Source organism: Beta vulgaris, chromosome 9 (assembly GCF_026745355.1).
Source record: "Beta vulgaris subsp. vulgaris cultivar EL10 chromosome 9, EL10.2, whole genome shotgun sequence".
NCBI classification, from domain to species: Eukaryota; Viridiplantae; Streptophyta; class Magnoliopsida; order Caryophyllales; family Amaranthaceae; genus Beta; species Beta vulgaris.
This window is the reverse complement of record NC_079210.1, coordinates 41,487,800-41,503,828: the sequence shown is the minus strand read 5'-3', so window position 1 is coordinate 41,503,828 and position 16,029 is coordinate 41,487,800. Positions and strand designations below refer to the sequence as shown.

Below are 16,029 nucleotides of genomic sequence, written 5' to 3'. Positions count from 1 at the left end.
TATATCCGGGCTCTTGCCGGGAAAGTTCCGCTCGTCCTTGGCGGAGAATGAAGTTACTATGTTCACGGAAGCCATGAACCAAGCACAAAATTTCATACAAGCCTCAGACATTTATAAGCCGAGCAATGACTACTCAAGGAAGAGGAAGGGTCTTGCGGATCACCGCAACAGCCGAGATCATACCAAGGCTCCTCGATCCAACCCTTAGCCTAACCGGCCTTCAACTAGTTGGGAGGACTCTTGATTTAACAAGAACCAAATGGAGATTTACTTGGACCTTAAAGAAAATTTCGTGTTGCTTAGGCCACCCCCAGCATTTTTGGTATGAGTACCATAAAGAGTGCGGTCACACCACCCACGATTATAGAGAGTTGAAAAAGGCCTTGGACAATCTAGTTGACCAAAGGACGCTCAATAGGTACCTCAAAAACCCTGACAACAAATACAATAGAAAGGAAGATCGGGCTAACAGTGATGACACTGAAGGGTATGTCGGTGTTATATCGGGTGAATTTGCCTCAGGAGGCCTAACCAGTCGTTCCCGCAAATCCTGCCTCCAAGAGCTAAAACATCAAGTGTTAAAGGTTGAAGGCATCTAGGCAAGTACCTAGTAATGACCTTCGGAGAAACAACTCGGCGCATTCAGACACCCCATGATGACCCTTTGGTGATTGAGACGAAGATCGCCAACTAAAGAGTTAAGAGGATTTTAATCGATAGCGTGTCCTCCACAGACATTATCACCCTGGATTTCCTCAAAAAAACTCAAGTATCAAGAGACGGATACTACCCCAAGAGATCCCATTGCCATACAACGCAATCGTGGGTCGTCCTATGTTGAACAAAGTCAAAGCAGCCATCTCCGTTTATCAACTCTTAATGCAATTTGAGACGGATGAGGGGGAAGTCGGCAAAATCCATGGGGATCATCAATCAGCAAGAGAATGCTATGTCAATAGCTTTAAAAATGGCACCACCTCATCCAAAGAAGTAACACAACCCAAGAAGAGAAAGAGGAGTGAAGCAGAGGCGCCCCTGGACTGCCTCAACAATTACATTTCGGAGAATCCGAAATGCTACAACCGCCCTCAACCAGTTGAAGAGGATGAGGAGGTCACCCTTAATGAAGAACTTGGTAACCGAGTAAGGGTAAGCCGAATAATAAATCAAGCACTAAGGGAGGAAATCACCATGGTATTGAGGGAGTAAAAAGAGGTCTTCGCCTATGAGACAACAGACATGTCGGGGTTAGACCTTCATTTCATGTGCCACGAACTGAACATCAAAGAGAGATACTGCCCAGTTTAGCAAAAGCGGAGGCACCAAGGCCCAGAGAGAAACGGGATCACAGCGGTAAAAGTAAAGAAACTTTTAGAACCGGGGTTCATTGAAGAATGTCAATACACAAAATGGTTGTCCGACGTGGTACTCGTCAAGAAGTCTAGCGGAGCGTGGCAAATGTGTGTGGATTTTACGGCCTTAAACAAAGCTTGTCCAAAAGATAACCATCCCCTTTCCAAGATAGACAGGTTGGTGATTCAACAGCAGGGCATGCACTTCTCAATAACTATGTTGGTGATTCACCTTGGTCGGCCATAACTACACCATCATGAAGGAAATGATCAAAGTAACTATGTTGTGCATATAAATAGGCTACGAATACCTCCTAGGAGGGCCGCATTGGGAACGGCTGAAGGGTCGAGACAACGAGTTGTCATCGTCACCAATGTTATTCCTAACCCCCAAGTCTCCTTCGACAATCTGTACATATGGGGAGATTTGAAAGGGGTACCCAGCTCAGACCCGGACCCCATTATTTACTAACAAGGAGTCGGCCGTCGACCTTTTATTTTAAAAATAAAAGAAAAAGAAAAGGGAGTCGGGCGTACCTCAAATGAAGAATTCGGTTGAAGGAAGAAGCTTAATCCAATTCTAGTGAGATAAACTAGAGAGATAGAGACAAGGAATGCTTGAGTGGAAGAAATGAGGATCAGAAATGAAATCTCCTTCCTTGTATAGAGAAAAGGGTGAAAAAGCCTTGGACCCCACTCTTTAGATGGGCCTTCATTAATAAACCTCCAATTGGGCCACACTGTTGGGAAAAATCTGACAAATATAGGCTCATTGGACCTTGTCTGCCCAATGAAAGTAATAGTAGCTCGGCAGTTGATTTAGAAACAATGAGACCCTGAGCTAGGACCTCCCTCGGACACCGAGGAGCGTCCTATACTTAGAGAAATAAACTAAGTATCACCACTTCACGCCTCCTCGGACGCAAGGGCTTATTAGCCCCTTCGAACACTAGTCGAATAAATGCTTATTGTTGCGCTCAGTAAGTGGCCTATTGCGGTGGTTTTCGCCGTGCAACAATTAAGGGGGCAGCAATAGGTAATTAATATATTGCTGCAGTTTAAAACCGCAACAATATTTGAACATATTGCTGCGATTTCTGGGTAAAACCGCAGCAATATATTTGTTTTATATCAGATTTATAAAGCATATTGCCATCAAATTTGGTAATTAATATAAAGCTATATTTAATAATAAAAAATGGACATATTGCTGCGGTTTCTTGGGAAAACCGCAGCAATAGCTACTGTACAGGTAATTTTTTTATTTTATTTTTTTTTGCATTTTGCCATCAAATTTGAAAGACAAAAAAGTTAAAAGAAAATAAAACACTATTGATTGATAGTGATGACAAAAAATTATTATACAAAATTTAAAAACATAAAAAATACAATATAAAAAATTATAATACCATAAAAATTACAAATATGAAATGACATATGAATATCATTAATATATAAAAATAAAAAAACTAATTATATAAATGATACAAAGTAAAATGAAAAAACTAAAAAAACACTTGTTAGAATTCACTGACTTATTACAAAAAATATAATAAAAACAAAAAATTAAGAAACTGACCTAAAAAAAATCCTACAACACAAATCTAAAAAATGGGAAAAATCAAAAAAAAAAATCCTACAACAATATTTACCTAGAGATATTAAAAAAAAGAAACGAAAAAACACAAAATAGATTTGATGAAACCAAAACCAACATCGACATTCACCGTCAACAATCATCACCACCATTTCGAACGACCGGCCGATGAAGGAGAGTTTAAAAAAACGAATCAAAACCAACGAAATCACCAGCCACCGTCGACATTCACCGTCGACATTCACCGACGTACCTTCGCGGCGCCAACGAACATTCGCGCGACCCTTTTCTCTCTCTCTCCTTCGATCTACTTCTCTCCTTCGGATCTCTTTCTATCTTCTTGCGGGTTGTTGAAGGCGACGAAGGCGGCAAACGAATCTGACGTTGAGACGAACGAATCTGACGTTGCGACGAACGAAGGTCGAATGTGGCGAGCGATCGGCAAAGAAGCTTCGCGAGAGGATGAGAGGGTTAGAGGAAGAGAGAAGGAGAGAGTGTGAAAGGGGTGCGTGAAATTGATGAGAGGAGAGAGAGAGGAAGAACAGAGGAGAGAGAGAGGAAAAGAGCGTGAAACTGGAAGAGAGGAGGAGAGAGAGAGAGGAAGAAAAGAAGTGAGCGTGAATGTTATTTTAAAACCCTAAATGAGGAGCCTTTTTACCAACTAATATTGTTGTGGTTTCCACGTAGGATCGCAACAATATATGAAATTTTGTTTTTTTAATATATTGTTGCGGTCCTACGTGGAAACCGCAGCAATATTAGCTGTTCTAGGCCCCACATTTTTTTCAAAATGTATCCGTTGAACAATATTACTGCGGTTTTGGGCGGGAACCGCAGCAATATTGTTATTTTCTATTTTTTCTTTTCTTTTTTCGTGTTATATTGCTGCGGTATAGGTAAAACTGCAGCAATATCACCGCAGCAATAAGCATTTATTCTACTAGTGGAAGGTCGACTTGGACCTCCCTCGGACAGCGTGAATCGTCCCATGCTTAGAAAAATAAACTAAGTATCACCACTTCGCGACTCCTCGAACGCAAGGGCTCATTAGCCCCTCCAAAGGTCGACTTGGGCTCCCTTGGACAACGAGAAGCGTCTAGTTAGAAATATAAACTAAGTTTCACCAGTTTGCGCCTCCCCGGATGCAGGGGCTCATTAGCCCCTCCGGAAGTCGAGTTGGACCTCCCTTGGACAGCGAGAAGCGTCCCATACTTAGAAAAATAAACTAAGTATCATCGCTTCGCGAGTCCTCAGACGCAAGGCTCATTAGCCCCTTCGAAGGTCGACTTGGACCTTCCTAGGACAATGAGAAGCGTCCTATACTTAGAAAAATAAACTAAGTATCACCAGTTCGCACCTCCTCAGACGCAAGGGCTCATTAGCCCCACCGAAAGTCGACTTGGATCACCCTCGGACAATGAGAAACGTCCTATACTTGGAAAAATAAACTAAGATAACCATTTAGCGCCTCCTCGGACGCAGGGGATTATTAGCCCCTCCGAAGGTCGACTTGGACCTCCCTCGGAAAGCGAGAAGTGTCCTATACTTAGAAGAATAAACAAAGTATCATCATTTTGCGCCTCCTCGGACGCAGGGGCTCATTAACCCCTCCAAAGGGAGCGCCTCGCTTTGGCCAGGGAGCCTCGGCCAGTAGCAAGGAACCCCTCGACCAGCGAGCGGGTGCGCCTCGGCCAGCTCGAGGAAACCCCTCGGCCAACAGGCGAGAGCGTGCTTGGGCTTGGCCAGCCTTCGCTCGAGGGAGTCCCTCGGTCCGCTGCCTTGCCTAGCAGCGAAGGAGTTCCTCCGCCAGCAACCTCGGCCAGCTTGGGCTTGACCAGCCGTGGCTCGAGGGAGCCCCTCGCTCGTGCCTCGGCCAGCCTGGCTCGAGGGAGCTCCTCGACCAATGAGCAAGCTGGCTTGATGGAGCCCCTTGGCCAGCGCGCGGGAGTGCCTCGGCCAGCGAGCGAGCTAGCTCGATGGAACCCCTCGGCCACTACGCGAGAGTGCCTCGGCCAGAGCGCGAAATCCCTCCGCCAGCTCGAGGGAGCCCCTCGGCCAGCGCACGACATGCCTTGACCAGCTTGGCTCGAGGGAGCCCCTTGGCCAGTGCGCGAAACGCCTCAGCCAGCCTGGCTCGAGGGAGCCCCTTGGCCAGCGCGCAAAATGCCTCAGTCATCCTGGCTCGAGGGATCCCCTCGGCCAGCGAGCGAGAGCGCGTCTTAGCCAGCTCGAGGTAGCGCCTCGGCCTCGGCCCCCCTCGGCTCTAGGGAGCGTACACGCCTCGGCGTGAAACCCTAGTCCTATGCAACTCATCCCTCTCATCTCCCAGTCATGACCTAGGGATCCCCACTGTCCTGGAAGCTCCCAACAATGATGTGGGCTCTGTCGAGCCAAACGGACATGTGACTCATTCTATTCCGCCAATCAACCGCCCCTGAAAATCGAATTCTCGCTCCGATTAATTGGCGTGGGGCTAATTGTTTGGGACCATTTCTTGGACCATCTATCCCATGTTCGGTAAAATACTAAAATACCCTTATTTCTAGGACCATCAATCCTCCACCAGTGGGCGTTGACCTAAAGACCCTACTTTATTGGAATTCACCCCACTATAAATAGTGGTTGTCCCATCAATCAAAAGGAATTTAGTTCTTACTGAACAAGCTAGAGCATCTCTCTCTACAATTACTGCTTTCTCCCTTTACCTCAATTACTAACTTGAACGTCGGAGGGGAGTTCTCGAAAAAGAACCCGAGGTAGTTTTTCAGTGTGCTTTGCAGGTTCACAGCCGTTAAAACCAATTGGAGCTCGTGTACCCTCTCATCATTCAGTTGACATCCCCTTCATTGTTATTTGTTACTTAAAGTTTCTTGACTGAAACAAACATGTATCCATAATTTAAACCTTTCTATGAATATTATATAACTTAATTGATAAAATCTAACAAAAATAGTATTCAAAACCTAAGATCTAATTCCGATCACATTACTATGCTTCATCTCTATTCACTCAGCTACAACAAAAAGAATTTAACTCTTCATCAAAAAAACAAAAAAAAAAAAAAAAGCCGAAAATGATAACAACCGGTAAAGCTATTAGCTATCTATATGACTACATTGGTGCAATATGGATGTTATCAATTTCCATTTTTTTTATTTACAAAATTTTATAGGTATACGAGTTTTCCACTGCCACGAAGTTGGATTTGGACAGGATTTAGGGCTAGTGGCCGGTGGGCAATGTAAGTTGATGATAGTAACTTATCTTATAGAAATAATAAATAACTATTATAAATAAAAATAATAGGCAATGTCGTACAAGTTAAAGCTTTAGATTTGATTTTTTTTTTTCTTTTCTTTTTTAATCAGATGCTAATGCTACTCTACTGCACGTGTAGTCGCCACCCTCTTTTAAAGAATTTCAATTGATTTGCTGAACATCTATTTTATCAAAGCTCAAGACAAAGATAATGAAATTATTGGGAGTGAGATAATGTAGGCAAGTTGAGGTTGGAGAAATCGTGCGAACTGCGAAGCTCTTCGTTTATTGGATATCTAGAGAGGTGCCACTGCCTCACTAATAAATTACTTGCGCAACAATCAACATCTATTGTTTTTCCTACTAACAATAATAAGATAATTTTTTTCTTTTTTCATAGGAATGAGACAACCTTTTCAAATTTTGATATTATAAACATGCAATCATCTTTATTTACAATTTAAGATAAATTTTTAAATTGTAAATAATTCTCTAGTTTATTATTTTAATTAGTACAGGTTGTATCTCGAAAATAAACTACCATAAATTTTCAATTATATTGTGTTTTAAAATTGTTATTGTAGCTTTTTATTTTTATAATTTAACGAACGGAAATTTTTCTTCTTTAGCTTGTGTGAATTATGAGTTATGATTGTAAACAAAAATATATGGGTTATGATTACGTTATAGAAGTAATCATGGAATGAATTGTGTAACCAATTATTTGTACATGATATTTTTGAGGTTTTGCCTTTTCTATATCGTACCTCGTTGTTTTGAACATTACATATAGTGCCTCGAGGTCCAATAAATTTCTTTATGACGCCCTTGTATTCTTTTAGACATGAGATGAAGAATACTTTGCATGTTGTCAATGATCCTTTGGACTATACAAGTGATTGGTTGTAGGCCTTGTTTGGTTAAGCTTTTTAGGAGCTTGGAAACGGATTCAGTATTTTCAATCTAGTTCTCCTTGTTTGGTTTAGATAGTAAGTTAACCATTACCTTTATTTGAAGGTAACCTAAACCCTCAAAAAGTTACCATTCAAATTAGAAGAGTAACAAAATCCTTCACTCCTTTATGAGTTTTCTTTTTCCATTGTTAAATTTAAACCAAACAGCATCCAATAAAAGAAACAACTATTATTACCCTTCCTCCCCTTTACTAATTGATTCCATTGACTTTTCGTTCCTCTATTGGAACCATATGCCCCCTTAATATGACAAGGTGCAAACCAGTATTACTGAAAATATTATGGAGAAAACTAATGACTATATTAACATTCACTTAGCGATTCAAAATGATGGGACACAACGTAAAAAAAAGCTAAAACCTCTAGGATATTACATATAATTTCCCTTAACTTTTTTATTAGTAAGGAGAAGTGTCCTACTAATTGAAACTTTGCAAAAGTTAATCTAATCCAACTACTAAATAAATCAAATTTTACTTGGTTATTTTTATCTAGCTTTACTTTTAAAACAACAGAAAAAAACAAAAAAGAAGACCATAGCATTTCCCCGTTTTAGAAACAGTCAAATGGTATGTTTCCCGACTGGTAAACGATACACTATAACTTCTTCATGATCGAAGACTAAAGTATTAGATTCGATAATAAGCAAGAAGCCAAGAACATGCTGATATCTTAAATAGGTCAAAGATATGATTTGATCATAAAATGTACATATGTTAGTTGTTCAATGCGTGTGTGACATATAATAAGAAAATACATCAGCGGGATCAACTAGCGCCAACATGGATGAGCTCACTTAGAATTTATTTTTTTATTATCTTTGCAAATATACTTGATGGTCACATATCATGTTCTTAATATTATTATAACAGATTACCAGTCTGTTAGCTGCTGTCAATAAATTTATTTTAAGATCAAAGATTACAATTTGCAAGAGGAAACTGACATTACGTACTCTTGGCGTCAACAACACAAAAAATTTGGGGTACTAATTTATATTTTTGAATCCAAATTGTAAGAAGATTAGATTCTCATTTGTCCAATTCCAAACATAAGGAAGTGTCATAAAGTGTATATTCGACCATTATTAGACTAATTCAATTTGTTTAATGTGTGGGGACAAACTCGTATAAACCTATTATAAAAAGTGTTATAAAGTGTCATAAGTTTTACTCCTTAGTCTTCTAATTAAATTAAATTAGAAAATATTTCTCATTTGTTTATATCAGCTGTCAAATAAATAATCTATTTGTTTCAAAATCGTTTGAACAACTTTTTTTTTAACGATTTGTTTCAAATTAGTTTGAACACTTCTATTTTTGACATGCTTCCATCAATATATTTGTTTTCTAACACTTGAACTTTTTTGCCGAGTAACTCTAATCACATCTACTTTTATTATAAAACATACTCCCACCAACTCGTAACACATCTATTTTTTAATAAGAAAAATATTTGATATCTACATTACAACTTATTGAGAAAAAAAAAATAGTGATTTAAGCATATAAAATTTCCGTTAACCTGGATACCTGACATTCGTATTTCTGTTTGTTATCTGATGATTGTATTTTAAAGTATATAGTAATGTAATTACAATTCATATTTCTTCATTTGAAGTAACAAATCACTAAAACTCGGATATAAACCGGACCCTTTATGTTAATTAGTTAGCATGAGAGAAAATTTATAGTATTAGCTAGGTGGCTATTTTTTTAATCCAACTAACAATAGTTCAAGGGTTCTACTTTTTTTTATAGAATATCTATATAAATAAATATATTAAAAGGCGTTCTTAAACAAGGAATTGTGCCACGTGGCGTTCTCCCTAGAGAGTTTTAGTTCACGTAATTCATGTACAACAAAAATATTAGAAATTGCATGGTATAGGTTTTGATCCCGTGACCTCAAGTTCATATACTAAATATTTAACCACGCACTAGACTAAGTTGTATTGAGTGTTATTTTATAATACAATAATAATAAATGAAAATATTTCTTACCCGAGGCATAGCCCAAGCCTAATAACTAGTTACCCATCAATTGTTGGTTAATCGAACATTTTTTTTTTGTAAAATATTCCCCACCAATTGTTATTTAACCGTACATTCCTTGCAATAAAATAAACCAACTATAATTCGAAATGTGTTTCTTAAATTGCTCATAAAAACACTAGTGTCATATAAACAAGTCAAAATTTCACAAAACTAACTTTTATAACCAACTTTTTTTTAAAAAAAACTAATTTTTAGAGATTTTATTTCATATAACTACCTTATATAACAAGTTTCTTTCAATATACTATCATTTGACCATAAATGAGATTTAACAACCGATATTGTGATCACCAAAAAATGCTTTTCTCTTCTCACCTCTCGTTTCCCTCGCTATCCCACCGGTAGCAATTCTTAAGGCAACAATCATTTCACAATAAATTTTAACTATAAACATAAAATGATAGTATATTGAAAGAATTTTTTTATACAAGATAGTTTTTTGAAATAAATGGTTATAAAAGGTAGTTTATGAAATGTTAATACCTATTAACAATGATGGTAAATCAAATATACATATGAAGTTTTTGGGAGTAAAATAGCAAGATTGACATGAAACAGATTTATCCAATTTATTAAGCTACAAATGAAGATATTAATACCCATTACGGATTAGCTACAACATTAAATCTCATTGTTCATCATGCCTCTAAATGGAGTGAAAGTGCTTGCATGATTGAGTGTCAGTAATACTGGTTCAAATTGTGACTTCCATGAGTCTTCCATGAGCCTCTAAATGAAGGAACCGACGAAGTAAAAGCTTTTTCAGTCAACTCTTTTTTCATAAGCAAAGGTTGGTCATATGTTCCGCCATAACATTAGCTACATCAATCAGTAAATTCATGGGTCATAAGCGGTTTTATAATATATTCTTAATACACGATATCATTATGAGAACTTTAAATCACAAGCTAATATTCAAACCATGATTTTATGATAAATATCCTAAAATCTTAAATTTACAAAACAAAAACATCCCGTGCATTTTGATGCGTTTTTAATTTGTTTCATTTACTTATTTATAAATTTGTATATCACAATTATAATATTTTTAACTATAATATGTTGTAACAAATATCGTGAAATATAATTTCATATTTGATATTCTTTCAACTTTAAATGCTCAAGAAAGATTACTCTTTGTTTCTTTTATGAAATTACCCATATAATAGTAGAATAAAATTCTACTAAAATCGAAAAAAATCAATATGCAGTTCATCCAACGGTAAACAAAACCAATTCCGAATTATAGAGCTACGCCACAATCAAACCCGAATGAGTAAAATGTTGAATTGAATCATTATTTGAATTCAATAAAGTTGGAAAAAAATAACAACTTAATAATAAAAAAATGCAGCACATACATCTGCACAAGTTCAAATCATATATACATAAAATCTCATAATTTAGTATTTTTGTTGAGTTGAGTTTTTCTTATATTTGATTGTATTTCATTAGGGAATATCTTATATTATCTGAAATAATAATCTAAAATATATAACGTGCGATAAAATTACGTGACTTTACAACAATTTATTGACAAAATACTTATATGTATCACAATAAATGAAAAATTCAAGATGATAGTATTTTCCAAAGAACCTATCTTTCATATGTTATATCACATGCGTCATTTATATTTCCTCCGCTTCAAAAAAATGCAACACTCGCAATTTTAAAGTCAAACTTTACAAACTTTGACCACAAATTTTCACCACTATATAAATATGTTATAGTCATATGATATTTTGTTAAATTAATGTTAATGTATAATTTAAAATATAATAATATTTATTAGGGAAATTCTCACTGGTAACCCTGTATAGTGGAACAATTATAATGGTAAATCGCTTTTCTTTTGAGTTTCAAAAGTAACCATATACTTAGTAATATTATACAATCGTGACATTAATTATGGTTAAATTGTTACTTCAACCATTAAACCCATTTACTATCCTTACTCAAGTTAACCCCAAACCACTCCTAACCCACTAAATCTCCACCCCACCACCATCCTTCCATCGGAAACACCATACCCCGTCACTCTCTCCTTCCCAATGACTTTTTCTCTCTCCTCGTTACTCTTTCCCTCCTTGTGATTTCTCTTCTCATTGGTGGAGAGGTGGGATAGTAGTGGAGAAGTGGGACATTGGTGGTGGAGTGGGGTTCATGTGGAGCGGTGGAACAATCGTGGAAGGGTGGAACTATGGTGGTTGGATGGGATGTCAGTGGGTTGGGTGGTAGTTGTAAGTTGGAATTAACCTGGGCTAGGTAAACCAATAACACTAATGGTTGAAGTAATGATTAAACCATCATTAATGCCATGATTGTATAATATTACTGAGTATAGAATTATTTTTGAAACTCAAAAGAAAAACTGTTTACTATTACAATTATTTTATAATACAGGATTATTATTGAAAATTTCCCTATTTGTTAATATATAATTAATGATACTTTTAATGAAAGATCAGAAAAACTTAAGCGTTGCATTCTTTATGAAGCAGACGAAGTACAAGTCACACTATCATCCACAATTCCAATTTCCACATCAACATGGATTGTGGTACACATAAATTTCACATTTTGCAAATGTTATTCTAGCTACCTCAAAAAAATCAGAGAATTACCAAAATAGTGTGTAGGACACGTGGAGGGACCGGGTGAGGCAAGAGAACAAGTAAAAGCCAATCCATCCTTTTTGTCCTCCTCCAACTCAATTCAATATTTCCATCCTCTTAATACTGTTTCTTCCAAAAAGAAAGGGGCTCCACTTTTTATTTTTGGCAATTTGGTCCCCCAAAGCAAAAAGTATACTTTTTTTTTTTTTTAATAATTCAATTTTTCTTTAAAATATCATGTAAATAAAAACAAGACATAGGCTATGTTCAGTTCACCTTATTTTTGCTTATTTCAGATCTAATCAGATCAGATTAGAAAAAATAAGTTCAGATCAAATCAGATCAGATCAGATCAGTTCAGTTCAGATTATGCTTATATTTAAAAATCATTATATCTTTCATTACATATTAGTAAAAATTATAATAATTGAATATCAATAAAGTGACCCCACATGACTATATTTTTTCTTCTATATTGAGAAAATCTAAAAGATAAGATCTTGTAATCAGATCAGATCAGATAAGTTCAGATCAGATCAGATCAGATCAGAAAAAATAAGTTCAGATCAGATCAGATAAGTTCAGATCAGGAAATTTCAGGTGAACTAAACATAGCCATAGTACTCCTTAAACTATTTAATTTTAGACACTCTATATATACTTTATATAGTCATTGTATGGTCCTTCACCTCCTTTACTACTTCTACTACTATCATCTCTCTCTATATAGTGGACCGACCTCTCCTTGACCAATCACCATTTGTCCCCCTTTTTCCAGAAACAAAAAAATCAGAAACTGAAAAAACAAGAGAGAGAGAGAAAAATCAAATAAACCAACAAATTATGTGTTTTGAGAAGCAAATTGTTGTGTTACCACAAGAGAAAATTATGGAACAAAATAATAATCTTCAAATTTCTTCAAGATTTAAGAGTGTTTGTGTTTTCTGTGGTAGTAGCACTGGAAAGAGAGACTCCTACAGAGAAGCCGCCATTCAGCTTGGCCAAGAACTGGTATAAACTTTTTTTTTTTCTTTCCTCTAAATTATCCAAAAATGTTTGTTTTATTATATTTTTAATGTTTTTTTTGCCTGTTTTTTTTTGAAGGTTGCAAAAAGATTAGATCTTGTTTATGGAGGTGGGAGTATTGGACTAATGGGTTTAGTCTCTCAAACTGTTCATCAAGGTGGAGGCCATGTTATTGGGTACAAAATTATAACCTAAAAATCACTTCTTTTTTTTAAAAAAAAATCTTGAATTTTAAGAATTATGGCCTAATAATATTTGTTTGTTATGTTGTTTTCTTTTTGTGTTTTTGTTTCAACAGAATTATACCCAAGTCTTTAATGGGAAAAGAGGTAAGAAAAATTTGGCATTTTTCTCTTAATTTCATAAAACATTGATTTTTTTCTTATTTTTTTCAATAATATTAATGAGGGAATGTTTATGTGTTTTGGTAATATGCAATATAGCTTACTGGAGAAACAGTTGGAGAACTGAGACCAGTTGCAAATATGCACCAAAGAAAGGCTGAAATGGCCCGCCACTCTGATTGTTTTATTGCTCTTCCAGGTCCCATTTTTTCTCCACTAAAAAATCTTACAAATTTAATTAACAAAATATTTACATCTTAATTATTTTTTAAAAAATAATTGTTGATTAAATCTTTTCACAGGTGGGTATGGAACATTGGAAGAATTACTGGAAGTTATAACATGGGCACAACTGGGAATTCATGACAAACCTGTATGTAAATTTTTGTGTTCATGTTTTTGCATGAATTATATAAGATATGGTCAAAAAAAGAATTATTATTTTTGTGAAATAATTGATGATTGTAACATGATTAAATTTTTGTGCAGGTGGGTTTGCTTAATGTTGATGGTTATTACAACTCTTTGCTAACTTTCATTGACAAAGCAGTGGATGATGGTTTCATCCCTCCATCACAGCGCCACATTTTTGTCTCTGCCCCTACTGCTAAAGAACTTGTTCAGAAGCTTGAGGTGGGTCCTACTTTTTCCCTTAAGCCTCTAAAATCTGAATCTATCTTATCTTTATTTATTTCTTTGTGTGGCCAAATTAAATCTCCACTAGAGTTTTCACCATTGTTCTTCATCTTATCTCTTTCAGTCTTTTTTTGTAAGTACTAATAATTTAATGCACCTAAGACAAGTGAGTGTAAGAATCAATTTTGTGCTCTTATTAGCTTAGCTAGTAGTGTAATTTTCATCGTTTTCTGCGTGATGCGTCACACACCGTCACTAAAAATAATCTCATTAGTTAATAGTAATAATTTACGACGTAACTTTTTAATAATAACTCACATCACACCATCAAACATTGCATGTCAGAATTTGTATTTCAAAAACTAAGGCTTAGAGTCGTAAATGTTCAAAGTCATATTTGATATATTTTGTCTTATTAATAATAACTCACATCACACCATCAAACATTGTACGTAAGAATTTGTAATTCAAAAACTAAGGCCTAGAGTCTTAAATGTTCGAAGTCATATTTGATATATATTGTTGCATTTAAAACGAAATAAAAAGGTAATTTTCTATAAAAAAAAAAAACAATAATCATGTTTGATAGTGTAATATATGGAAAAAAAAGAATTAAATAAGACTTTGAGAGGGAAGTAATATTATTTTGGATAGATCAAAGAGGACTAAAATAACATCCAATAGCATAAGGGTTCTCATCTTAGTAATCATTACCATTTCTTGTGCTTGACTTTGAAAAATGCAATTTTAACAATATGGGGAAATATATTATAACTATGTATTGAGAAAAGTTGACTGATAAACTAATGGAAAACCAGTCATATTGTCATGTCAACCTTATTTATTACATTGTATATATAAAAGGTCATTATTCTATAATTTCATGGATAAGATTGGGATTACCACTATAGATGAACCTTGATGAATGTCCATCACCATTAGTGGAAATCCTTTCATAGGCATTTATAATAGTATGAAATGATATTTTATCCAATATCCTAGATAATAATGATATGATTATACAATATGTTACCTTATAAGTTATATTTGGCGTCCCGGGACGTCCGTTAGCTTTTGTCAAGTTATATTTATCAATTTTGTATTTGATAAATATAGGAATATGAGGCAGTAAATGGAGTTTTAGCCAAGTCAATGTGGGAGGTAGAGCAGCAACAACAACAGGTTGTGTTCAACACTCCAACTTTGCAGACTGAAGTGGCTATCTAAAGATGATCATCAAGAAATCAACTTTTTTTTTTTTTTGTTTAAAGTTTTTGCTGCTGATTGAAAGGGAAAATAGCTTAAAAGAAGGATGAAGAAGAAAATTCCTTTTGGGGTCCTTTTTAACTATAGCATGGTAAAAAAAAACTCAATTTAGTAATTACTGACCACATGAAAAGGTAAAGTACTGTTTGGCCAATCCATGAAGTGAATTAGGTGATGGAATGTTGCAAGATGTTTTTGGTCATAGCTTTTGGCTCTCTTTTTTGAATCCGTCTAACGTTTGCTACATCCAAAAAAGAAAAATACCTAATGTCATATTTAAGGTGGTCATGGTTGTATGTAAGTTTCTAACTTTCTATCATCAATGAATTGTATGTAAACCAGATTATAATGATAGTACTTTTATTTTATGTATATCCTCCATGTTTGCAAATGTCTATATTTTTGGTATTTTTCTTGTTTAGTTCTCAATTTAGCAATCAGCACTATAGTATGTAAAGGCAATATTATCCTATCATAGTCGCTATCATCCAATATTATGGGGATTTCCCCTAAAAATTCTTTTTTCGTCTAGTGAGAAGGATTTTAATGATTTATTTATATATTAATATTATATATTAAAAATGTATAAATACAAGATTGGATTTTTTATGCTCATCTTTGAGATGGCATTGGCAAGTCCATTTCACATGTATAAATCTATAAAGATTGGGTCTTTTTTGCCAAAATTAATTTATTTAGGTACATAAGAGAAACAAGTTATTGTCTTCTTAAATTAGATATACGAGAGGGTTGTATACCTCCAGGCTCCATGTTGTAATCAATACTCCCTTCGTTTCCTAAAAATCTTTCCTCTTTCCGTTTAAGGGTGTTTTCAAAAGATCTTCCCTCTTTTGCTTTAATCCTTATTTGGCAAAATAAATTTCCCTATTTATCCTCTCAT

General features: G+C 35.4%; 1 protein-coding gene across 1 annotated transcript; it reads left to right on the top strand.

Annotated features, from left to right (window-relative positions):
- Positions 1-12,534: 12,534 nt before the first annotated feature.
- Positions 12,535-15,500, top strand: LOC104903840 (cytokinin riboside 5'-monophosphate phosphoribohydrolase LOG5). Its single transcript, XM_010691966.4, has 7 exons — positions 12,535-12,867; positions 12,961-13,058; positions 13,181-13,211; positions 13,326-13,425; positions 13,529-13,599; positions 13,716-13,859; positions 14,979-15,500. Exons 1-7 carry the CDS (start codon positions 12,700-12,702, stop codon positions 15,087-15,089), a joined length of 723 nt encoding a protein of 240 aa, XP_010690268.1. The 5' UTR covers positions 12,535-12,699; the 3' UTR covers positions 15,090-15,500.
- The last annotated feature ends 529 nt before the right edge of the window (positions 15,501-16,029 follow it).

Excerpts from the sequence above, each read along its gene's own strand:
- LOC104903840 (XM_010691966.4), top strand. The coding sequence starts at position 12,700 with ATGTGTTTTGAGAAGCAAATTGTTGTGTTACCACAAGAGAAAATTATG. Across the intron at positions 13,212-13,325 it reads AGTCTTTAATGGGAAAAGAG|CTTACTGGAGAAACAGTTGG; the intron begins GTAAGAAAAATT and ends TATGCAATATAG. Across the intron at positions 13,600-13,715 it reads TGGGAATTCATGACAAACCT|GTGGGTTTGCTTAATGTTGA; the intron begins GTATGTAAATTT and ends ATTTTTGTGCAG.